The 26330-nt window shown below is 48.3% G+C and overlaps 1 protein-coding gene across 2 annotated transcripts in view; it reads left to right on the top strand.

The window, feature by feature from the left end:
* The window catches only part of trim62.1 (tripartite motif containing 62, tandem duplicate 1), a 106439-nt gene extending 81827 nt beyond the window's left edge, over positions 1-24612 (top strand). Inside the window, exons 2-6 of one of the 2 annotated variants that reach the window (XM_085966887.1) lie at positions 1359-1454; positions 8272-8528; positions 10801-10824; positions 12171-12286; positions 19489-24612. In XM_085966887.1, coding sequence (XP_085823013.1) covers positions 1359-1454; positions 8272-8528; positions 10801-10824; positions 12171-12286; positions 19489-20039 — 1044 coding nt within the window. In that variant the 3' untranslated portion in view covers positions 20040-24612. The remainder of the gene's footprint in view (positions 1-1358; positions 1455-8271; positions 8529-10800; positions 10825-12170; positions 12287-19488) is intronic. The other variant, XM_085966888.1, reaches the window with a different exon arrangement.
* The last annotated feature ends 1718 nt before the right edge of the window (positions 24613-26330 follow it).

The following is a 26330-nucleotide window of genomic DNA, read 5'->3' as shown; positions in this document are numbered from 1 at the left end:
GCGCTATATACATACAAGTTGTTGTTGTTGTATATAGGACAGTGCTAATGTCATACAGCTTCAGGAGCAGACTCCATGATACAAAATGAGGGTACATATTCGAGAGACTTCAGCACAAAATCTAGACTGACACGCCAGTGCAGTGCTGAGGGAGTGCTGCACAGTCGGAGGGTGCCGTCTTTCAGGTGAGACGTTAAACCGAGGCCCCCTCTGCCTTCTCGGGTGGATGTAAAAGTTCCCATGGCACTATTTCGAAGAAGAGCAGGGGAGTTCTCCCCGGTGCCCTGGCCAATATTTATCCCTCAACCAACATCATTAAAACAGATTACTTGGTCATTATCACATTGCTGTTTGTGGGAGCTTGCTGTGTGCAAATTGGCTGCCGCGTTTCCTACATTACAGCAGTGACTCCACTTCAAAAGTACCTCATTGGCTCTTTTAATGCAAGTCTTTCTTACTGCGGGATACGAAATGAGGATACGTATTCCTTGTGTAAAACCCTTTTAAGAATTGCTGCTGTGCCCATCGGTTGCCAATACGCACGCTGTAATTGTAAGCCCTCGTCTTGCGTGTCCCCAGTCAAACAAAGTATATCTAGACCTTGCTCTGTTGTGGCAGGACTGCATCTAAGTAAGCTGGTCTCACTGCTTAGTGTTGCCCAGCGTTAAATAGTTAAACTGTTAGCACAGGGAATGTTTTTAGCATTTGCATTTAAGCCAGTGCTTGTCATGTAGCAGAGCAGTTAGTTCACCATAACCGATTGCTTGAGGACTGGCATCTTTTTCCTAATGTCTTTCTAGCTCCTTTGGGCGCTGGACACTGCATTCACCCTTTCAGTCACCTCCTTCCATTTCTGGAGGTGGGGGGAGAGGGGGGGGAGGCGGTGGATAGGGGTGTGAGGCGGGGGGGAGAGGGGGGAGGGGGGGAGAGAAGGGGGGAGGTGGTGGATAGGGGGGTGAGGGGAGGTGGGGGAGGGATGGAGGTGGTGGGTGGGGAGGGGGGAGATGGTGGGAGGGGGGGAGAGGGGGAGGAGATAGGGGGGGGAGGGGGGTGAGGAGGGAGGGGGTGGGTGGGGGGGTGAGGTGGTGGGGAGAGGAGAGGGGGTGGAGAGGAGAGGGGGTGGAGAGGGGGGAGAGGGGGGTGGGTGGGGGAGAGGGGGGGAGAGGGGGTGGGTGGGGGAGAGGGGGGTGGGTGGGGGAGAGGGGGGAGAGGGGGGTGGGCGGGGGGGGACAATGGGCTCATGTCACTTCAACGGTGCTTGTTTTAATTTGCATCGTACTGTCATGGTCACAAACTCCCAAACAGCTTCCCCTGATTGTCTGTCTGCCAATCAAACTTATTTACCTTTTTAATTGCAGATGGAGTTGAAGGATCAATACGAAGCTTTGCAGGACAGCGAGCATGGACACAAGAAGGCCCTACAGCTACTGAAACGCCAGCTCTCCGAGACAAAGGTAAACCTTAAAGAATACATTTTCCCTCCCATCCTCTCCCCAGGCTCCAAGCCTCGACTGCCAGCCTGATGATTCCAACCACAACTACCCTCTGAATATGGTTGGCAATTTATTACAGAGTTTGGTATGAACTGCCTCGCAAACTTATTTCATGTCAAGAAAGAACCTATATTTATACAGCACCTTATTATGTGCTCAGGACGTCGCAAAGCATTTAATCATAGAAGCTTACAATGCAGAACGAGGCCATTCGGCCCCTCGTGCCTGTGCCAATTACTTTTTGATAGATAGTCATTGCTGTTGAGTAGGCAAACTTGGCAGCCAAATTGTGCTCACAAAGTCCCGCAAATAGCAAATGAGATAGGAACAGGAGTAGGCCTGTTCTGCCATTCAGTTAGATCATGGCTGATCTGTACTTCAACTCCATTTACCCACCTTTGACCCATATCCTTTGTTACACTTACCTGAGTGTCAGCCGTTGCTCAGTTCAGTGGGTAGCACACCTGCCTCTGAGTCAGAAGGTTGAGGTTTCAAGTCCCACTCCAGAGTCTTCAGCAATGTTCCTTTTAATTTTCTTTTTGGGTGCGCGGCCCATTCAGAACACATTGAAAAGCCAGTGAGCCGGCTGTGCGCGGGAGGTCCAGAGCGCTGCGTGGCCACGCAGCTTAAAGGGAATATTAGTCTTGAAAACAAAATCTAGGCTGACATTCCAGTGCAGTACTGAGGGAGTGCTGCACTGTCGGAGGTGCCGTCTTTCAGCTGAGACGTTAAACCGAGGCCCCGTCTGCCCTCTCAGAGGGACATAAAAGATCCCCTGGCACTGTATCGCTGGGGAGTTCTCCCCGGTGTCATGGCCATCATTTAACCCTCAACCAATATCACTAAAACAAATTATCTGGTCATTATCTCATTGCTGTTTGTGGGTCCTTGATGTGCGTTTCCTATTTTACACCAGTGACTACACTTCAAAAGTACTACATTGGCTGTAAAGCACTTTGGTTCGTCCTGAGGTCGTGGAAGGTGCTGTATAATCAAGTCTTTCTATTAACAAGAATCTATCGATCTGACCAGTTGATCTGGGATGAATGACCAGTTGATCTGTTTTACTGTATTGCTGCTTGAGGGATGCACGTTGGCCAGGACACCGAGAGAACTCCCTGATCATCTTCGAATATATTTCTTAAGGCTAAAGGGATCAAGGGGTATGGGGAGAAGGCAGGGACCGGGTACTGAATTTGGATGATCAGCCATGATCGCATTGAATGGCGGAGCAGGCTCGAGGGGCCGAATGGCCTACTCCTGCTCCTATCTTCTATGTTTCTATGAATATTATTTATGGTATTTTTAACATCCATCTGAAAAGGCAGACTTTGTTTAACTTCTCATCTGAAAGACAAAGTAACATCCCTCAGGTATTGCACTGGAGAGTCAACCTGGATTGTGTGCTCAAGTCTTGCAGTAGGGCTTGCAGACCCTTGCGTTGGACCTTGGCATCTTTTAGAGGTGACTTCCATCTCATCAGCCTGGGCTGGAGTGAAACCTGGGATCTCTGAGCTGAAGTCCCTGTGTCTAACCCAACCCACTGTAAAGAACCAGTGAATGGTCTCTTCTACTCATCAGGACCACAGTGGCTGGGCTAGGGGATGGGCGCAAGAGATTCGTATCGAATATAGAGACAGGTGGAAGAAATAGGGACCTTTCTGCCATAACCATTTTCAAAATTGATAACAAAAATGGCTACTGCGAGTGTCTACTATCATTGGGTTTTTCTTAAGTTATACTTTAAAGAAAGCTCTATTTTGACAAAGTATTCACAGCTCCTCAGTGGCTCAGTTAATGAGTGTGGAGCTGACCAAGAGGGTCCTGGATTCAACTCCTGGTCCACGCTAAGTTAGTTTCTGTCAGGATGATGGCTGGAGTTTTACAATTGACCTTGGCATTCTGGACTAAAGTGGAGGAATTCGACCAGGCTTCCTGCACCTGATTACAGTCGAGTGACCCTTGCTGGAAAGCGCACGTGTGTGGACTTTTGGTGAGGAGAGAATCTGGTTTTGCTGCGATTCCTCATGTAGTCGAGTAGCCTGCCAACACTCCCTGTTATAGGCTCACATGTGAAGAATGCCCAGTTGGGTGAGGTACCAGATGGCTCCCAGCATCTTTAGAACCCAAAAACCAGCAAGAGACGGAACCGTCTGGTGAATAAAACCATTCAGAAAAATATTTAAACACGGAGAAGGTTCTTCAGTGAATCTTAGTCCAGTGAAAGAGTAGTTATTTGAGCCAGGATTTTAATTATCCTTAGCTCGTATATAAAACTCTCTGCTTGGGCTTTGGGGCAGATTGGTTCCCTCACTGTATTCATTATATGCAATTCAAAATGCAGTAAGTATGTGCTGGAGGTGTGGACTGTACTGTGTGCACTCTGTAAAATATGCTGCATAAGCTGCACCTTCATGCAAGCTATCTTTTCTCCTCTTCTGAAGGTGCGGACTTTGGGTGCCGTTCCACAGACACCGGCTCCCATCCGGTACCTCGCCCAAGTGGCCATTCTTTATGCCTGGGCCCAGACAATGAGCGTTGGCAGGGCATCCAACTCTGGGGAGTCGGATCACAGCCGAGCCCCATCCTCTCCTGCCCTCACCCGATGTCTGTCCGGCAGGGATCACCGCACAGCGATCAGGAGTGGGATCTTTGGCTCATACTCCCTTGCTAGCCCAGGGGGTGCTGAAGCCGGCTGTAGTGCCCCCCCCCCTTACAGGCACCCCTGTGTAGATCAGCTCACGCACCAGGGGTCCAATCTGGGATCTTCCTAGTCTGCACGGCAGCTGAGCTGCTATGGTTTTCATCCTAACCTGTGAGTATTTCTAGGAGGCTGCGGCCTAAATCCCTGATGGGCAACAACTGTTGTGCATAAATCCTTAACATCAGCAAACAGCCGATGTGTGTGTGAGGTAGACTGACGGTGCCACAGTTGGTGCATGTAAGCAGACCTATTGAAACCAGCACAGCTACATTCAAGTGAAGGTGCATCCTGGGGGGGTAATTTTAACCCCCCAAAACGGGTGGCTTTGGGTCGGGTGGGAGGTCAAAATATTAAAAAATCTCACAGGGAACCCAATCCGCCTCGAACCCGCCCACTTCCGGTTTTAACAGAGGTGGGACGAGGGGCGGGCGACCAATCCGCTCTCAGGAGGCGGGCCAGTCACGGAAACCTTTTTTAAGGAGGCTGTGCGCCTTCATTTTAACAGGTTTTCTATTTTTAACCCATGTTGGCCGGGTTTCCCGGGCCTCGGGACACCCGGCTGGTAAAAGGAGGTGAGAGGGGCTGGATCCACCAGGTGAGTGCCTTTACAGCACTGCTTGTGGGCCAGGAGGTGCAGGAACGTTTCCCCTCCCTCACCCCGGCCCAACAAGAAAACCTGTAAACCACGCCGCCCCCAATCGCCCCCACCCCCGCCAATCACCACCCCCGCCCCCAATCACCGCCCCAATCACCCCCCCCGCCCCCAATCACCGCCCCCCTGCTTTCCTCCGCGATCTCCAACTCTCCCCCGATCTTCGACCCTTCTCCTCCGATTTCTCCCCGACTCCCTGCGGTCTTTAACACCCCCGCAATCACCCCCGACCCGCCTAACCACGCTCTTACCACCCCTCCCCCACCCCCACCCCCACCGATACCCCCGCGATTTCTACCACCGACAACTGCTAAACCTACCTGCTCCTGGGCTGTGGCTTTGGGCCGCAGGATATCCTGCCCTGTCAATCAGGCTGGCTTCCGGGTGGGGAATCTGCTTTTTAAAAAAAAAACAACAACATGCATACGACTCCGTAGTGTTCGGGGAAACCCGGACCTCTGGGTATCCCGACCATAACTCCTCCCCTCCTCACTCCGAAACCCCGCCCCAGTGAATATCGGGGCCAATGTCTCCAGATAGTCAACAGTGCCTGTCTACAGTAACTGTCCGACCTTGCAGATGAAGAGTGAAGTACTGTAAGGTGGCAAGTGTCCATGGAACTGGACCCCAACATGATGCTGACGTAATAAAACTCACTCCGCACTTGGTTTGAGTATAAAGCAAGGCTTTAATCAACTTGTTTCAGAACATGGAGGTCTAGTTGTACTTCACTAGTTCCTTGTCTTACAAAATGTCCCTGGGAAGCTGGGCCCACGCCCGAGCATTTATACTCCTTGGACGGCGCCACCAGCTGGCCGTCCAGCGTTATTTCATGAGTAGTTTTTTGATGATGAGATTTATAACAGATGCGATAGATTTTTGTTAGTTCAGGGCATCCAGGGATATGGAGCAAAGGCGGGTAAATGGAGTTGAGCTACAGATCGGCCGTGATCTAATTGAACGGCAAAAACAGGCTCGAGGGACTGATGACCTATGCTGGCATTTTCCGATGTTCTTATAATTCACTGCTTTCATGAAAAGAGCAGAGAAAATGTCGGGATGGGAAAATGGTTACCGTACCGATAGGAATCCGAGGTAGTGCCACCCAGTGTGCAGTGTGCTTAATTCAAAATATTTGTCAGTAAAGGGGTTGAGTTGAACGATGGGTAATTGGAATAGCCTGGGTCAGTATGTGTGCTTATTTAACAATTTCCGCAGAGGGAGAGGTGGGGTCCTGGGAACGGGTTAATTATTCTAGAATCTGAATTTTTTTTGTGTGTGGTTTTCTGACCTTCCAAGTTATTACCCTCCTGAAAGAACTGGGACACGGTTCCATGAGTGCGCGATGCCCTCCATTACCTCACCCTAGTGGCCAGTCTTTATTAGTGAATGTCAGCAGGCTAATTGCAACCGAGCCGATCATATCCTTAACTAAAGTCTGCAACACGTACTGCCCACAAGGGAATCACTGCATAGAGATCCGAAGCAGAATCCCTGGGTGATTTCCCCCTCCTCCCTAGCCTAGGCGAAATGAGGCCAATTATAGTGCTCCAACAGCACCAATTGATATGTGGACTCAGTACGGACCAGGGATTAATGTTGGGCCCTTTGGGTGTGTATGACTCACTTACCCACTAATTGTACTACTGAACCATTGGGGGAGCTAAGATATCAGATCCTTACATGAGCCAAATGACATTTGATCTGTTGTTGTGTCACTGCTGTCTACCTTTAGCTGGGCATGTCTGTGTGAGTGGCAGCAGTGACTTGGAGCAGAAGGCTGGATTCCTACACATCAGGGTCTGTTCTTATTCCAGCTCATAGTGTGTCTGCAATATCTTCACCGTGGGTAACCCCGGAATGTTTGTTTCTTTGCTTGACTGTCCTGGCAGCTCACAGCGAGGGGGCCGACACAAGGCTGTTGCAGATGCCTCCTACAACTTGTTGCTAGGAGATTCTAGGGATTCCCCCCCTTATGATTCATTTCCCCTCCCCTCCCCCGCCCTCCCCCCCCCCCCGCCCTCCCCAGCTGGGAGAGATAACTGGCTTTACTCGGTGTCTCCCTGCAGTTCAGATCATCAACTGTGCGGAGCAGGACCCTGACCCGTACCTGTCCCCATGTCATGACTGTGTGAGTGAGCTAGCAATTTGGGCCATTGGAATTGACTTTTAATGGTAGGTATAGCTCCTTTTAGCATCCGTCTTTATCTTTAACTCTGCTGCTGTGATGGTGCCTTTTAGAGGGATAACATTTGGAATAATCAGTCGACAGAAACATAGAAACATAGAAGATAGGAGCAGGAGTAGGCCATTCGGCCCCTCGAGCCTGCTCCGCCATTCAATGAGATCATGGCTGATCATCCAAATTCAGTACCCTGTCCCTGCCTTCTCCCCATATCCCTTGATCCCTTTAGCCTCAAGAAACATATCCAACTCTTTCTTGAATATATTTAATGAATTGGCCTCCACCGCCCCCTGTGGCAGAGAATTCCACAGGTTCACCACTCTCTGGGTGAAGAAATTCCTCCTTATTTCTGTCCTAAATGGCTTACCCCTTATCCTTTGATTATGACCCCTGGTTCTGGACTCCCCGGCCATCAGAAACATCCTTTCTGCATCTAGTCTGTCCAGACCTGACAGAATGTTATAGGTTTCGATGAGATCCCCTCTCAATCTTCTAAACTCCAGTGAGTATAAGCCCAATCGACACAATCTCTCCTCGTACGTCATTCCTGCCATCCCAGATATCAGCCTAGTGAATCTTCGCTGCACTCCCTCCATGGCAAGAACGTCCTTCCTCAGGTAAGGTGACCAAAACTGCACACCATACTCAAGGTGTGGTCTCACCAAGGCCCGGTACAACTGCAGCAAGACATCCTTGTTCTTGTACTCGAACCCTCTTGCTACGAAGGCCAACATACCGTTTGCCTTCTTAACCGCCTGCTGCACCTGCATGCTTACCTTCAGCGACTGGTGCACAATAACACCCAGGTCTCGTTGCACTTCCCCTTCTCCCAATCTATTGCCATTCAAATAATAATCTGCCTCCCTGTTTTTGCCACCAAAGTGGATAACCTCACATTTATCCACATTATAGTGCATTTGCCATGTTTCTGCCCAATCACCCAACCTGTCCAAATCGTACTGGAGTTTCACGACATCCTCCTCACAGCTTACCCTCCCACCCAGCTTTGTGTCGTCTGCAAATTTGGAGATATTACATCCAATTCCCTCGTCCAGATCATTAATATATTAAACGATGACCAAAGGCTCCTCCTCCCCCCAGCGGACAATTCCAATTGTGACAATACAACATTACCCGCGTAGTCTAGGCCGGAGACGATGGCGAAAGAGTTTGATTGCCGCTTCGTCGAGCTTTGTTTTTGATTTAGATTCTTTCTTCTGCTTCTTATCTTGCTCAGTCTTCTGCAAAGAGCCTTCGAGCAACCATCGCGGAAGCCTTTGACCGCCTGCACCGGTTCCTGAAGGAAAAGCAGAAGTCGATGCTGGAAGAGTTGGAGACTGACACAGCCCGGACCCTGAACGACATTGAGCAGAAGATCCAGCGCTACAGCCACCAACTGCGAGAGGTGCAGGAGGGGATGCAGATCCTGCAGGAGAAGCTTGTCGAGGCAGACAAGTTGCTCTTTCTAGAAGGAATCAACACTACTTTGGAGAGGTACAGTATACATTAACCGTCCATTCCATGGGACGTTTGTGTAAAATTGGCCCATCGAAGAGTTTGCATGCCATGCGTGTGTCTTAACCTTCCATTTCCTTTATCTCGGTGTTGTACTAACCTTTTGTGGAGGACCACATTCCCAACAAATTTCCTGCTCGAGGGCCATTCCCAGGAATGCTGCATTACACTGCACCATGGAATGATGAAACACAGGCCTGTGCCAGTGATTCCCCACACAGTGCCTTCCTAATTTTACTGTGGACAGTTAGCAAATGAAGGCCAGAGATTACTCTGCCAGTAGAGCAACTATAGGGCCAGTCCTTCTCTTTGAATAGAGCCCCTATGGATGCTGGGAAAACCCCCATATACCCCAATCCAGAAAACGAGCAAAAGCTGACCAACAGCTTCAAAAAAAGCTCCCCAAAAACTGACAAGTGAAGAATGGCCATGATAATCACCCTTTGACATGGAATAGTTACATGGGTTTCGAGACTTAAGCTGTAGGTATACACAATGGGGGAGAAATTCGGTTGGTTAGCGCCTCCCTTTAGCGCCTCCGGTGGGGGCGCTAACGGGGCGCGAGGAACTTAGCGCCCGAGCGCGGCGATTTCAGATCCGTTTGCAAAATTGACCAGTCGTTTTGTGGCGGCGCTAAACACTACTGCCACGATCTCCTGTGCCCACAGATCGTGACGTCAGTCAAGCGTGCAACGCCCCGGTAGTGCCCCAGGCCGGATATTGAGTCGCGCCCCTTGCCTTAGCGCCTGCCGCTAGGAACGACAGGTAGAGGGAAACGTTTTCAAGTTGGGAAGGGGCTGGGGGAGCGCTATTTAAAGGCGGACGCTTCCTGCCTTTTCTTGTCGGCAAAATTTTGTGTTTTAACGCTGTCCTAAGGAGTTTTGGCCCTCAGCACCACTTTTGAGGTTCCTAAGTGCCGAGCTCTTTCCCTGGGCCTATCCAATAGTGCTTCCAACGCAATTGCTTTTGAGGTCTCGCCAGGCCGAGATTCAAGGCTGCAATGAGCAGGGTGTGGCTGGCCAGCAAGATGGCCTCTCCCCTTTAAGAACTGGACGGCGCCAGTCTGTCTGGCTTCCATGGTAACGGACATTGCCTGAGCTTCGGTAGCGTTCTGAGGTAGCGGCTCGCTCCCCGACGTTAGCGCCTTAAGAGAGGTGTGTAGCGCCTGATTTAGCGCTCAAATCACCTCTAGGGGGCGATAGAGGCGAATTTTGCAGTCGGCGGCGCCCGGCCGATATTATCGCCCCAAAATGGGCAACACTGAATTTTTCCCCCAATATTCCTTCACTTGTACCTGAGGGGAGAGGGGGGCTGGGGGTGGGAAACACAAGTACGTGAAAGTCTGAAGGGGGAAAACTAAATGTTCCAGACACACAATTGGTGACGCATTTCTAAGGGATCCCAAAGACCAGCTTCCCTGGAAAATATTGGAAGTTTGCCATGAAAAATTGTGCATTCCACTTCAATTTAATCACTTTCACGGGTCATAACTGAAGGTTTTTTAAATCTTCAGTGATATTTTGATTTTCAACGGCCCATCACTTCCCCAAAAGTTATCCCACAGTCACTTTCCCACTTTCAACCCACCGCCCCAGTTCAGAGGCAATCTGCTCCCTCCAGACACAGTTCACCGAGACGCTGTACCCCATCCAACTCCCCAGCCTTTGAGGGAGACACCCTCTCCCCCTCCAATTGTTTCAGTTCCCATTGAGTCCTTTTTGGACCCTGTCAGTAGTAGTTGCTTTTCCACGCAGTCTGCTCCTCGGAATTCAAAGTCACTTCCTTAAAAAAAATTTCAGAACATTTCCCGATTTGCTGTGTTCTTTCCAGTGCTTAATCCATATTATTGTGTTTTTTTTTAAGTGCATTTAAAAATGACTAGATTATGAAGAGTAGACTGTAGCCAGTGGGGTTTGAGGGAGCAGGAGGCCGGAGGTACTGTGCACAGAGTCTATACTGTCACAAACATAGTCTTCTGACACTCCTGGCTGGTGGAAACAGAAGTGGACATCAGCACTGGTACTATTTCCATTACCTTGAAGTGGGAGGTTTGAAATTTGGTCATCTTGGCTATCTCATTCATCTTCTGCTTTGCTTATGCAGTGTGCTGGCAATCCTATGGGCCAGCTAACAGGACTGGCCCCTCCACTGCTTACTAAATTATGGAGCTGCGACTCGCTAAGTATCAGTTGATAGGATTTTTCTTCGTGGTGGAGTCGATTGTACTTAAGTTGCCCTGTTTTATCCACAGCTTTCTCGAGTTGCATATTCCAAGGTTAGTACCTTCATTTGTGTAGTGTTATTTTAAGGGCGTGGGAGGGGATTGTGACTGTTTGGTGACACTGGGACAGTCTTCCACTAGGTCCTCATTGAACCCTCTCATACCCATCAGCCGCATGAGCCAGAGGTCTGAGTTTATTCTGATTGGCGTTAACTAGTATCTGAAGCGACCTGATTTGACGTCATCCAGTTCAGTTTGTTTAATTTTCCTTTCCTCCCCTTCATCAAGGATTGTTTAACTCAGTACCAAACTGGGTGTTGCATTTATTAACTGAAGCATCAAAGGAGCTACTATCATCATTTCACTATTATTTGGTCAAAGCCAGCATGTTACTCAGTAGATTCTGCAGTATTATGATCACGTGCATCTATACTCAAGGGAACCGGTGGGCCTACAACACCTTAGTGTGCTTTCAAAGAGATAGAATTATATTAATTGGAGACTAAGGGGGCGATTTTGTCAATGGAGGCGCGTTAGAGGCGGGACTGCTGCTTGTCGGGTTTTAGTCCCGCCTCCATCGGCTTCTGGCCAACCCACGCTATTTTCCCTTGATTGACCTTGTTAAGCCCGCCCAGTGGGCTTAGCAGGCCAATTAAGGGGAAGCCGGTTACAGAGAACGTCAGCGTATGATGTTTCATCTGTCAAATTCTTGACAGATGAATTGTCATCGTTTGACAGCTCTGTGAAGCTGTCAAACACTGACATTCTCTGTTGTTTGATGAGTCCTTGTATTCAAGACTCATCAAACCTCTTTAGTGAGCAGAAATTAGATGGTTGTTGCATCGGAGAATGCAGCAGCCATCTGTCATCTCTGCCGGTGAGATGCGAGACTCTCCGCATCCCCAACTGTTGAAGCCTGCAGGAAGAAACAAAGGTAAGTAAACATTTTCTATCACTTTACACTCGCCTCACATACTCACCTCTCCACACTTGCACCCATCACTTACTTTCACAACGCACTTTTGCACCCCGCAGACCCACTGCTCGCCTCGGTGACCCTGGGAAGCCCGCGCCTCTGTTCGGAAAATGGGGATAATCCTCTTAACTGCCTGTTAACTACCTGTTAACAGGCAGTTAATTGGCTGTAATCCCCTTCCCACCTCCAGGAGACGGGACCCGGCGTGGGTCGGGTACCCACCTCCTGGGAAGATGGCACGGAGGCAGGTTGGGGGCGGGATGGGCACCCGCCTCCAGATTCTGCCATTTTCCCGGCCGTCCCAGCTGGCAAAATTCCCCCCTAAGAAGCAATTCTTTGAACTCTGTTGAGTGATGCGTGGCTTGGTCCAGTGAGGGTCACAGTGTTCATTTTCTGTGCGTTTAAAATGTGATTTCTCTTCCAGGTTAAAGGGAAAGATCCACGAAACCAATTTAACATACGAAGACTTTCCAACCTCAAAGTACATGGGCCCCCTGCAGTACACCATCTGGAAATCCTTGTTCCAGGACATTCAGCCAGGTGAGCGACCGATAAATGGGGCTCCCCAGCTCCGAGAGGGAAGCCTACTGCCAGCCATTGGTAATGCTGCTCTGGGCTGCTGGCAGGTCAGCTGGAGCAGTGGTTCTCAAACCTTTTTTGGTTGAAGGACCCTTTTTCAAATGGATTACTAATCACGGACCCTCCATCTAAATTATAATGCTCATAATACGAAAGTGCTGCATGTAAAGTGTGTTTTAATAATGCTTTAAGAAAACAGGTATTTACATACAGGTATCAGTGAGATGGGTGTGCCACGCAATCATCGGCAAACTTTTTGGCGCCCACCACCAGCCTTGGTAACTGCGGGTCTACCTGGCAATCCTCGTGCCGCTCTCGGCGTTCCTCCATGTGCGCTCCCCTCCTGGGTGAGACAGCCAGCCCACTCTGCGATGCGCATGTGGCAGCCGCACTCTGCTCCTGCCTCCCGGCTTGCACCAAGCCTGCCTCCGGCCGCCGCTCATTCGCTTACTCTCGACCACGGCGCCCTCCTGTAAGGCCGGCCCTGCTCGGTACTCACATTATTTTTCAGACCCCCGGAAAGTCTCTACGGAGCCCCGGGGGTCCGCGGACCCCAGTTTGAGAACCATTGAGCTTGAGTACCTCTGGGTGAACTCTTCGTGTTATCTCTCCTGTAGACACTAACTCCTTGGTAGCATCCAGTTCCACAGGTACTGACTGCCTTCCAGTACCTCTCCCAAGTGGCCATTCTTCATGTGTAAGCCAAGACATGTAATGCTACATGGGCTTTTACTGGGGATGGGGTGGAATAATCCAGCCACCGCCACTGGACGACGATTAGAAGAGCCCTGCCTGATTTTTACCCCCATTTCTTGCCCAGAGGTACTGAGGTCAATTGTGACATCCCTACTTCTACCCTGGCTGAGATCAACTAGTTCAGCACAGACCCAGGGTTGAACCGAAGACTTTCCTGGTCTGTAGGGCAGTGCGTTTACCAAGTGAGCTACTGAAAGATTTTATTTTATTTTAATGGATGTTTGCACAAACTAAATTCCATCATGAATTTAGTTTCTAAACTTCTCTACTCAGCAACCTCAAACCACCCACGACCACAATCATCTGTACCCACAAGGTGCCATCAACCACAACTAACATTCACCAATCAACTGCAACCACAACGCACTGCTATAGAGCACCTCTAATGCAGCAAAATGTCCTGCACTATTTTACAGGGGAAAGGAGTACAGTTACCAAGCAAGACTTGGAGTTAAGCGAGATGGTTGAAGAGATTGGTTTTGTGAAGGCTTTTGAAGGTTGGAGGAGAGGTAGCAGAGCAGAGGGGTGTAGGGAGAGAGTTCCAGGAGCAGGGGAGTGATGTTTGAAGGCTCTGTCGCTGATAGTGGACCAGAGAGAAGGTGAGAAGTTCAGAGTCAGGGTGGACAGCGTGAGCTGAGGTGTAGAGCTGGTGGAAGTATCTGAGTTAGGGTTGGGTGAGGTCATGGAAGCACTTTGAAATCAATGTGCTGCAGATTGGGAAGGTCAGTGAGGATGAGGGCGATAGGTGAGCAGCACTTAGTATTGGATAGGATGCCTGCAGCAGAGCAACTCGCCAAGGCGTCTTCGGCAGCACCTCCCAAACCCGTGACCTCTTCCACCTAGAAGGACAAGGGCAGCAGGCGCATGGGAACACCACCACCTCCAAGTTCCCCTCCAAGTCACACACCATCCTGACTTGGAAGTATATCGGCCGTTCCTTCATCGTTGCTGGGTCAAAATCCTGGAACTCCCTCCCTAACAGCACTGTGGGAGCACCTTCACCACACGGACTGCAGCGGTTCAAGAAGGCGGCTCACCACCACCTTCTCCAGAGCAATTCGGGATGGGCAATAAATGCTGGCCTTGCCAGTGACGCCCACATCCCATAAACAAATTAAAAAAAAGTCTTGGCCGTGTTAAGGTTTATGGTGGGTGCAGCTCAAAAAACCAGGGAGGAGAGCTCTGGAGCCGTCCAACCTGAAGGTGCGGTAAGGACGGAGGTTGATGATGTTCTGGAGGTGAAATTAGATGGATAACATACGGGTTTTGCAGCTCAGCTCAGTGTCAAACAGAATATCAAAAAATGTACATTGTCTGGTTCAGCTTGAGTGAGCGGCTGGGGAGCGGGATATCACTGGGGCTATGGTGCAGAGTTTCTGGCAGATTTGAGTAGTCAAGACACAGCTTGTATAAACATAGTAAAGCATCACATTGTGTAGATAAAAAATTGCACAGCTATGAGCTGTGCCAGTATTTTATTTATCCTTGAGTATTGCTTTAAAAGTCCACCTGGTTTCCCTGTATTTGGGCTGGATTTTGCCAGCCCTGGGGAGGCGGGACTGCCGGGAAAATGGCAGAATCCGGGGGCGGGTGCCCAACCCGCCCCTAACCCGCCTCCGTGCCATCTTGCCAGGAGGTGGGTAGCCGTCCCACGCCGGGTCCCGTCTCCTTGGAGGCGGGAAGGGATTACAGCCACTTAGCTGCCTGTTAACAGGTAGTTAACAGGCAGATAAGAGGATTATCCCCTTTTTGCCCTCACAAGTGCGGGCTTCCCGAAGGCTCCGAAACCCGCCAGGTCAGCGAGGCGAGTACTGGGTCTGCGGGTGTCGGAGGAGTCCAAAAGTGTGCTGTGGAGGTGAGTGATGGGTGCAAGTGTGGAGAGGTGAGTATCTGAGGTAAGTGCAAAGTGTTAGAAAAAGTGTACTTACCTTTGTTTCTTCCTGCAGGCTTCAGTCGGTGGGTATGCGGAGAGTCTCGCACCTCCGCAGTAGAGATGACAGATGGCCGCTGCATTCTCCAATGCAACAACCATCTAATTTCTGCAAAAGAAAGAGGTTTGATGAAGTTTTGAATTCAAGAACTCATCAAACAACAGAGAATGTCACTGTTTGACAGCTTCACAGAGCTGTCAAAGAATGACAATTCATCTGTCAAAACCTGTTGACCGATGAAACGTCATACATTGACGTTCTCTGTAACCAGCTTTCCCTTAATTAGCCTGCTAAGCCCACTGGGCGGGCTTAACAAGGTCAATCAAGGGAAAATAGCGTGGGTTGGCCAGAAGTTGATGGAGGCGGGACTAAAACCCGACAAGTGGGAGTCCCGCCTCCAAAAGCTCCCCATTGGCAAAATCCAGCCCTTTGTGTCAGTGAGTGGTGTAGGTGGGTTTGGGGTTACTTTGAGCACTGAAGCTAATGTGATGAAAGGGTTTGAATACCCTTTTGAGGTGAGCGGTTGACCCTGGACTGTCTTGAGAGGGACGGGTGAAGGTCAAGCTCCTGGGATGTTCCTGGTGGGGGTGGAGGGGTGGGAAGAGTAAATTTAGGCCATTCTGTGAGGAATCTATTCAAATACTGGCAGAATTCAATAAGCAAGCTCCACATCCAACCTTTTACCAGTAGTGAGCAGTTAATCATCTAATGACCTGTCTAACCAACTCTACTCCATAATAGTTTCATCAATTCACTGGGTGGTGGCTGAATCTCTTTTTTTAAAATCTCTATACGTAATTATTTTAACTAACAAAAAAATATTGCAACGCACAGCTGCCAGTCGTCTTGAGTTTTTTTAATTTGAGAGATTTATCACAATAATATGAATACAAGGTTTATATCCCCCTTTCCGTCATTCTTAATAAGTATTAGTGCAAAATCTAACAATAACTCTGGGTCCCGAGATAGTGCTGTAGCCTGGAGCTAATTGAAGAATTTGATGAATAACAGTGGGGGGAGGGGAACAACGATGGGCAACATTAAATTAACTTCAGGCAATGCGAGACCTTGAAAAAAGCTTCAGTATGTTCTGTAATATCAGTGGTTCATTTTTAAACTGGGGGATCCTCGGATAGGCCTTTGAGGAGCAGAAACTCTGCCGGTTTTTCCGTAACCTCAGCCCAGACTCATTGAGACCGCCCCAGCTGAGGTTCAAGGCAGATCAAACCTGGGGGCTCTCCCGGTCTGTAGGTGGTGCATTTACCCACTGAGCCATTGGTAGTACATCTGTATCCCTACACTGGTGTTATATTGAATGGAATGGACAACCAGCCAAACCCACTGCTCAGTGTGAGGTGAAAGAAAGACTTGCATTTATATAGCACCTTTCACAACTACCTGACATCTCAAAGCGCTTTACAGCTAATGAAGTACTTTTTGAAGTGTAGTCACTGTTGTAATGTGGGAAACGCAGCAATTTGCACACAGCAAGCTCCCACAAACAACAATGTGAAAATGACCAGATAATCTGTTTTTGTTATGTTGATTGAGGGATAAATGTTGGCCAGGACACCGGGGATAACTCCCCTGCTCTTCTTTGAAATAGTGCCGTGGAATCGTTTACATCCACTTGAGAGAGCAGACAGGGCCTCGGTTTAACGTCTCATCCGAAAGACGGCACCTCCGACAGTGCAGCACTCCCTCAGCACTGCGCTGGAGTGTCAGCCTAGCTTTATGTGCTCAAGTCCCTGGAGTGGGACTTGAACCCACAACCTTTTGACTCAGAGGCAAGTGTGCTACCCCCTGAGCCACAGCTGATACTAGAATAGGGATGTCCAATCTTTTGTCTTTGTGCATAGTTCTATATCATGAGAGGTCTCGGGACCACATATGAAGGTTAAATTCACGTTCCCATTTTTGTTTTGTGTATGTTTTAAGTTTGCTGAAAATACCAGAGCCTGGTGTTCTGATTTAAGATTTATCCATCACTAAAAGCTGTCCTTTTCAAACCTCCAGGACCACAGAATACAAACAGGACAAATTGGTCCAAATAAGACTGAGTAACCTGGGTTTCAAGGGCCTGAGTGACGGAGCTCAGTAGTTGCATAGGGCTCTGTTGTACAATAATGAATTTAATGAAAATTATGATGACGCGCCATCTAGTGGTGGCATTGCTGTTCAGATGGTCCGATGCCCACATGAATGACTGGTTGCAGCCCCCTATAGTGATAGATTTGGGTGTGTGCCATGTGTCGTTGGTCCGGATTTTGTGGTAAGAATAATGGTGAGGCTATCGGCGCTCCCCGTTATTGAGCAGTAAATCGGACAGCAACTTCCGGCGTCCGCACATGCTCAGTTAAACGCGGAAATCAGGAAGTTGCTCTCCGAGTTGCCCTGCTTGTCCAGGAGCTTTGCCCTAACAGTATCTCGCTGAGAGACTCGGCATTCACATACATGGCAAGGTGTGAATTTGTGGTACTTATCCACGAGGTACCCACTAAACACTTCAGAAAAAGTTAGGGCTTGTCCAGTCAAGTGTAAGTGAATTTTTAATGGCGTGATAAGTCTTAATTACTGCCAAACAACCTCTATGGCACTGAAAAATTATTTTTACAAGTGTGCCGTCTCATTCCTTCATAATTTAATTATTGTTGGAGATTTAAAAACATTAAATTATTTTTTTTTAAACTTTTTCTGTCTCTTTTATCTCTTTCTTAATCCCATCTTTCTATCCATCTCTCTTTATTTTGCTTTCTGTACATGATTTTACATTCAATTAAATATTCGAACTGACACTTCTTGGTTTAGACTCTGCGTGGCTCAGTAAGAATTCTTCAATCTGATTGGTTGAGGAGACACGCTGTTTCTTGTCCTGCTTACCAATGCCACAGATGCCCTGTAGAGGGCGCTGGGCTGTATTGATCCTCTAATTACCGCAAATTGCAGTGCAAAAGTGTAATGAGCGGCGAGCGCCATTCGTTCGCCTCTTGACCGCAAAATCCGAGCCAGTGTGAGTTTCAAGGTTGTTAAATTAATGATCATGATCGCATTGCGGAGTTCTCTATCTCCACTCCATCTTTGTGAGTAAACACTCTGTGCCAGGTCAGGGCTTGACCAAACAGGGAGGGAGAGACACCATAGGCTCCCCTCTGGCACCTCAGAATTGCATTGTCAGAATATTGCCAGCCCTCGGGCGTGAATGGTGTTTGCCTGGGGAGATCCCACTCGGGGAAATTGGGGGAATCATTTTTTTTTAAAAGGTATTTTAAAAGATCAAAGTGACGGAGGTTAAAACTGATGAAAGCAGAATTTAGGACAGGTGTCAGGTCAAACTTCATCATGCCTGGGGTGGTCTTCCTGGTAGAGTAGTGGGGGTGAAAACCATAAACTCATTCAAGAGTCAGTTGGATGACGTGATGAGTTCTTGTGTTGGGATGGATGAGCGCAATGGCTTCTCTCTACTGAACCTATCTTGTGAAAAGAGGTGAGTGTTCGCTCTTTCAATGGTTCCGCAGATACATGCACCGTCCAGTGTGAACTCAGCCTAACAGACTGCGGGGAGCAGGGGGACTGACCAGGATTGATCTCCATACTGAGTCAGCCAGGCTGGTGGCAGGGAGGTGCATTCTCGTTAGCATTACTGTCCTTGGCCTAGGGAGAGGAAGAATCTTCCAGGGTAAGTGCACCACTTGGTGTGGACTGATCACTGTCCAGTGACCTCTGCTGGAAAGTGCTCAGGTGTTGGATGTCGGATGAGGTTAGGCTGTTCAAGCATGGGAGGCATCGCAGCCCAGTAACAGTCTGGAGGCTCTCATGTGGAAAGTGGTCAGTGGAGGGAGGCTAGCAGCTGTAGAGTTGAATCCCAATATAATAGCAACTTGTTAGCCGCGGCTCAGTGCTGGCACTCTCGCCTCCTGAATCAGAAGGTTGTAGATTCATGCCCCACTCCAGAGATTTGAGCCCATAATCTAGGCTGACGCTTCAGTGCAGTACTGAGGGAGTGCCGCACTGTCAGAGGTGCCGTCTTTCAGATGAGACGTTAAACCAAAGCCCTGTCTGCACTCTCTGGTGAATGTAAAAGATCCCATGGCACTATTTCGAAGAAGAGCAGGGGAGTTCTCCTGGCCAATATTTATCCCTCAACCAACATCATTTAAAAAAACAATTTATCTGGTCATTATCACATTGCTGTTTGTGGGAGCTTGCTGTGCTCAAATTGGCTGCTGCGTTTCCCACATTACAGCAATGCCTACACTCCAAAAGTGCTTCATTGGTTGGAAAACGCTTTGGGACATCAAAGGCGCTATAGAAATGCAAGTTCTTTCTCTTTCTTCAAAGAGAGGAGGGAAGAAAACAGAGAAAAATATTTTAAAACAGAATGCATAATACAAGTTGTTACTCATAATCCAACGATTTTGTAGTTGGTGCGTGTCATTTTGAAAGCACGATCATGATTGTAATCTTCTTTCCCCACAGTCCCGGCAGCGCTGACGTTGGATCCTATAACGGCCCACCAACGCCTCATCCTCTCTGATGACTGCACCATCGTGGCTTATGGTAACCTCCACCCGCAGCCTTTGCAAGACTCTCCGAAGCGCTTCGACGTGGAGGTGTCCGTCTTGGGGTCGGACGGCTTTGAAAATGGCGTCCACTACTGGGAGGTGATGGTGTCCGAGAAAACGCAGTGGATGATCGGCCTGGCACTGGAGTCCGTTAGCCGGAAAGGAAGCATCCAGATCCAACCTTCTAGAGGCTTCCATTGCATTGTAATGCACGACGGGAACCAGTACAGCGCCTGCACCGAGCCCTGGACCCGGTTGAACGTCAAGTCCAAGCTGGAGAAGGTCGGCGTGTATTTTGACTATGATAAAAGCCTCCTGACCTTCTACAATGCCGACGACATGTCCTGGCTTTACACCTTCCGGGAGAAGTTCCATGGGAAGCTTTTCCCATACTTCAGCCCCGGGCAGAGTCACGCCAATGGGAAAAACGTTCAACCATTGCGAATCAACACCGTCCGGATCTAAAAATATGGGAAAATCTGCTGGGATAAAATCAGAGCTCCCGTTTTTGATTTCTGTTTCGCCCCCCCCTTTATTTTAATTTTAGATTAAGGCCATTTATTTCTCTTCCCGGCCCTCTGATCTTCCTGGGTCATGGCATTAACTGCTGAGCGGGCACAGGTGGGTGACCTGTTGCGGGGTCTCTGTCTGTGCCATTCAAAACTGGCCCTCTGGGAAGTGCATCCAAATAGGCCTGTTGTGCCTCTTCCTCCATTTTGTTTTCCTTTTTCCTTCCACCTCATTTGGGAATACCAAGCCTTGACTCTCTCTGCTTCCCCACAATGACAAGGTGGCAATCAGGAACTTAGTGGTATGGCCAAACGTGCCCATCTCCCTCCGCTGCATTGTGCCACCTCATTGGTTTTATATTTTAAGTAGTTATATATTTTCTCTCTTTCTCTCCCCCTCTTTTTTTTCCTCTGCCATTTCCATTTGGCCCAGTGCCTGAAACTTGACACATCTCGACTTAACAATCCAGTCACCAGCATGAGGTTAAACGTTGGAGGCTTATGCAGAAGGCGCAGCAGATGGCTTTCGCCCAGGATTTTGTTCGCATGCCTGTCTGTGTGCTTCTTTCCAGGTCAGTCGCCTGTAACTCCCACCCAACGAGGGCGGGGTGAGCGAGGGATTGAAACTGACGCAAATTGACATGAATGAGATGTGGCGCGAAACGGGCTCCAAAACCAGTTTGAGGGAATTTTTAAGCCAAACTGCAAATGAACTGTCAGCAACTGAGGTGTCTTAAAGACCCTTTCGCAATAACCAGCACGCTTTGGTATTGTGGCCGGATGTGCATCGATCGATGATTTGGGACTCCTTTTCGTTTATGTTGCTTTAAGATTTCTTAACGTGGATTTTGTTTGATGGTTGAAGCAGTGGAGGAAAGGGACCACGCCTGCGTACAGACATTGATGCCAGGCACATGTGCGTGAATTGGCCTTGGGACACAGTGCTTTACTTCTGTCAGTGTGTCTTTAATGAAACTCAGATTATATTTATGAATGTTCTATTTTTGTTTTTGGTTAGGGATCGGGTGGTGAATGCAGACTGTTTTTGTCTGTCAGGATACAATTACACTACAATGTTAACTCTGATGCGAAGCGGTTTTCCTGGAGTCAGATTGGGCCCTGACTCTGTATTTACAGAACAACCTTTGTGTCGGTGTGAGGCTTCCGCTGCAGATCAATGCTAAAGTTATAGCATACGTGCAACCTGAGGCCAGGGTTCACATGCGACCCGGACTTTGATGGGATGAAAGTCTGCGCTCGTCATTTTGGGCGGTCTGGAGCCACTTTCAAATGGGTGTGGTCAGAAACACAAAAACCGTTCCGTAATGGTGCTAAATTGGCATCCTTGTGCCAAGGGCTTACAGGAACGGGAAATGGAAAGTCACACGAATGCAGTAGGGGTGCTCTTCTGAAGTTTGGGGCAGAGTCGAAGTACCTTCAGCATCTGACGTGTGCAGTCCCTGATCTGGGAGTGCTTGATGCTCTGGTACAGCAAGTGCTTTGTTCCCCCTCCCCCCACCAGCACTGACATCACTCACCCTGCCCATTAAAATAAAAGTGGTGGATGTGTTCCTGTTGGTTTGGGAGACTGTGAGGGTTAGGTTTGCAGGGTTAGGACAGAACAAGACTCGGTAGTTTGCACCTTACACAAAGTATCTACAATTCAAGTGACTCCTTTCAGTCCTGGTATAGTGCTTTTTTAGACAAACTGTATTTTTGCATGTGTTCTTCCAATGTAAAGGGTCAAAAATGGACATTTTCTGCCTTGGGAGAAGTTCTCCACACTGCATATTCAAAAGAAGCAACATTAGCTCCACTTTTTTGCCCCGCCCCCTTCTCTTGTCAATTCTTTCTCTCCTGAAGGGGCTGACTCCTAGTGGGGTACAGTTCCACAGGCTCCGGGCCCACTCTAGTCCCTGCTGACTTATTCACACGTGCGCTTTTGGCCAGTGAGTATCAGACTATTTGACTGCGGAAGCCTTCACAGCCAACCCTGGACCTGCCCTCGCCCAACATCCCCACGTGTAGCACTTGCAGCCGAGGTTGTTGGATAGCAGCATGATGCAAGGACCCTGGCTGATTTTTTGTTTTGGTTTCTGTCCCTAAACCCAGGGGCGCTGAATCCCATCATAGTAAAACCTCCCGCTCGATACAAGTGAGAGATTGGATAGATCTGAGACCTCTCCCGGTTTGTGTAGCTCAGCCACTTATTGGGACAAACTGACTGAACCACTGGGGGGGGGGTGTTGGGGAAGCTTGCTGCCAAGGCTTTCCAATTTAGCAGTTTAACTTGTTCTCATAGCTTGGGGGGGGTTACTGTGAGTTATTAGTCCCATCATTCACCTTCTTCCCTTTCTCTCTTGAGTATTTATTTTTAGAAGGCGTAATTATTCATTTTATTTCTTTGACTTGTGCGTGCTGGCTCGAAATAAGCCAAAACTTAAAACGGCGGCTGCTATGTGACGTTGAATTGATTTTTTTTTCTCTGGAGTTAAGATTAATTTAAATGCTCTATTGTTACGGTTGTGTCTGATAATTACTCTTTCCCCAACCCCCCTCAATCAAAAAAAAAAATTAGTTCCAAAAGGAGGGCAAAATTTGGGAATGACATGCTGCAGTTCCGGTGAGAGGCAAGTCCCCCGTTTGGTGCAGGCAGTGCCTCGGGTTCGGTTTGTGTCGATGTAGCGCCTGCCTTCAATCACCCATGCCACACACCGACAGCAGAATCAAGTTCAGTGGAAGAGGAACAGCTGGAGATGCAGCTAATGATGTGTCAGCTCCTCTTAAGCGTTACACTCTTGAGGACAGTTCGGGACCGTTAATCTGAAGCATTTTATTTGTTCCCTGCAACAAAAAAAAACTGCTTTCGCTGATGCAAGATGAAATTCTTTCTGCTGATGGATGTTTGCTAATGTAGAGCTGACAAAGCACGATTTGCTGCTGATTTCACCTGGTGTTTTTTTTCTTTGTTTGGACTGCAGTTCAGGGGGGAAAAAAATAAAACCCGAGAATCTGAGAGCCTCTCCACAGTTGGTTTTGAGCCCTGCCTGTAGTTTGCCTTTAAGCCCACTGGCCTATTACTCAGTCTTGAAAATGAGCCACATATGTACGCAATGCCTATCAATACTTCTCTTATTGGGTTTGTCGTCCCCCTGACGGCTTTGAGTCCTTGCTGGTTCCGTGGGTGCCTGTCACAATCCAATATCTCACCCAAGTTGGTTCTGTGAACCCAGATTATGAGTGTTGGGAGGCTATTTGACTGCAGGGGGCATCGCAACTGAGCATGGTCCTGTCCTCACCCAAAATCCATATATGCACTTTCCAAAACGATGTAGTGTCTACTGATCGGAACTAGGAACCCTGAGTGAGGGGTTTCTCTCTTTCCACCCCCCCCCTTTCCCTCGGGATGCTGTAGTGTCCTAACTGTGAGTTAGGCGCAGTCCAGGAATTGAATCCTGAACCTTCTAGTCTGTATGGCTTAGTGCTATTCTGGGTGGTGTCATTGCTCAATGGACCACTGGTGAGCAGTTCCTGTTCTAGTCCCCCATCTGAGCAAAGCAGCTCCCCAAACTAATTAGAAGAACAATCTATTTTCATCAAAGTGCGATAATGTGCCGAAGCCCAAGACTTATTCAGTCGAAAGATTGATGAGTACACAATAAATTCGTTCTCACTGACTTTCGCAAGCGGAAGCCATTTTAAATAAAACAGTATTGAACAAAATGGCAGCTTGGGTGGTTACGCCACCTCTTAAAAGCACCTCTTTAATTCGAACACAAGTCTTAAATTAATATTTCTTTTGTCAACTGGAGCCTTCTCTGCTGTGTTCTACATTTCATCCTTGACTGGTTTGTGAAGGTTGCACTTGGAATTAATGGATGTTGTGGTACTGTACACACTGGTCCCCAGCTGGTCACCTGTGATAAGTGGCGTGGGGCAGGCAGCCCCGGGGCTACGTTGCTGGCTCCTGTGTCACTTCTTGCCCCAGGGACAAGAGTTTGAGTCTGCACGGAGCTGAGTGCACCACTCTAAAGCTGGTGAAGTTTTCGTGGGCTGGAGCGAGCTGATGGGAGTGTGGGTTCTCTGCTGGCATTAAAACAAATTAAACATTTCAAAAAGTTCCCAGACCGTCCAAAGGACTTCTAAAGTTTGGTTTTGCACCTAGCTGTCGCCCGTGTGAAACCCAAACAGTGTGCGAGTACGTCCTAAAGGTACTTGGTTCACATTGATGTGAAGCTGAAAACTACCTCACATCAACGCAAACTATATATCCAGTCTATCCAAGAGATATCCTTTAAGGGTCTTTGTTCCTCACACTTCGGATTGGAATATTCATCAAGCCCATGGAATGTTAAAAGACCGTCCATAGTACCTTTAAAGGTGTTTGATTTGGTTCTGGTGGGATTATTGGGCGGTGGGAGATGCATGATGGGAATCCTACCATGTTGGGCTCAGACCTCCAGAATGTAACACTCATAGTTTGTTTCCTCCTTGATTATGCCCTTAATAAAATTATGGGATGCTGCTTACATATTTGGCATACATTATTTTTTGATGGGCGGCGTCAATGATGTTTTATTTTGGTTGAGCCTGTTGAGTTTAAAATGTCTGTGTCTGTGTAGAGAAAAGACCATTAAGCCTATCAAACACACTATTCGCCCTTTTCAATTTTCTCCCTTCCTATCCTGAAGGTGCTGGCTGTGCTTTGACACCTCAGGGAAAAGACCATTCTTCATGTGCGAGTTTAAGCAGTGAGTGTCACCTGTTTATTCAACTACATGAGGCATCGCAGCTGACCTTGGTACAGGTGACATGTACACACATACGCACTGCAGCAACTTGCCAAGGCTTCTTCGGCATCACTTCCCAAACCCGCGACCTCTTCCACCTAGAAGGACAAGGGCAGCAGGCGCATGGGAACACCACCACCTTCAAGTTCCCCTCCAAGTCACACACCATCCTGACTTAGAAGTATATCACCTTATCCTTCATCGTCGCTGGGTCAAAATCCTGGAACTCCCTCCCTACCAGCACTGTGGGAGCACCTTCACCACATGGACTGCAGCGGTTCAAGAAGACAGCTCACCACCACCTTCTCAAGGGCAATTAGGGATGGGCAATAAATGCTGGCCTCGCCAGCGACGCCCACATCCCATAAACGAATAAAAAAACACACACATACACCATCCAGAAGGAGTCACTGGATAATGAAGCAGTAGCCCAGGGGAGCCAAGGCAAAATTCAACACCCATAGTATCAGGTCAGCAAACGCCACATAAAATGGGGATCGAAGCTGGGATTTTCCTGGTCTGTATAGCTCAGTTCCACACTGGGCAGTACATTTAGTCCAACATTTCCAACTTACTGCTGCAAACTGTCCCCACCGATTTAAAAAACAACTGTCCTGAGAAACTTAATTTCTCCTTGATTTCCTATGGTAATTAAGCAAATACACCAGATACCATCCCAGTATCTAATTTATCATTCAACTCGGAGAAGCTAAATTCTAAAGATGATGTTGGCCACGGTCTCAAAAAGACCGCAAGATTTCTACGGTGTGCTATAAATTGGCTTCAGTGCCCTTAATCCAAAGCACTTAGAAAAAACAGCCAATTTACTGCAGCCGATCACGGCCCAAAGACTCTTGCTGGAAATGGGCGGCCACCATTTGCCTTCAACTGTGATGCCCCTCACAGTCGAACACTTGTGATCTGGCGAAGAATGTTCACAGTGGTGAAATCCCAGTGAGCTTGCTGACGCTTGTGAAACTAATCCCAGCACGATTGAGTGCATTCAGGGTAGGGTAGAAAAGGAATGATCGCACACAGCCAAAAGAATTAAATAGGATGGATTTCAAATTCATTCTGGAAAGTCCAGACATCAATTCTTGTCTTCAAAATAAAAAATCATGGCCCCAAAGTATATCGCACTGTCTGAATATTTGTTTACCACAAATTGCTTCACTGACACCAATTAGCAACACCTGGTGAGCTGAAACCAGCACTTTAATATTAATGATTAAATAGCAGGGTGACAATCTTAAGGTTACAGTATTCAGCTTCTCCAATTGACTCAACAACAACTTGTATTTATACAATGCCTTTAACATAAGAACTAAGAGCAGGAGTAGGCCATACGGCCCCTCGAGCCTGCTCCGCCATTCAATAAGATCATGGCTGATCATCGACCTCAACTCCACTTTCCCGCACGATCTCCATATCCCTTGATTCCCCTAGAGTCCAAAAAT

This window comes from Somniosus microcephalus, chromosome 25 (genome assembly GCF_052327205.1).
Source record: "Somniosus microcephalus isolate GS21.2 chromosome 25, FLI_Smic_1.0, whole genome shotgun sequence".
Classification (NCBI taxonomy): Eukaryota; Metazoa; Chordata; class Chondrichthyes; order Squaliformes; family Somniosidae; genus Somniosus; species Somniosus microcephalus.
Note: the sequence above shows the minus strand (reverse complement) of the source record. Positions and strands in the feature narration are given on the sequence as shown.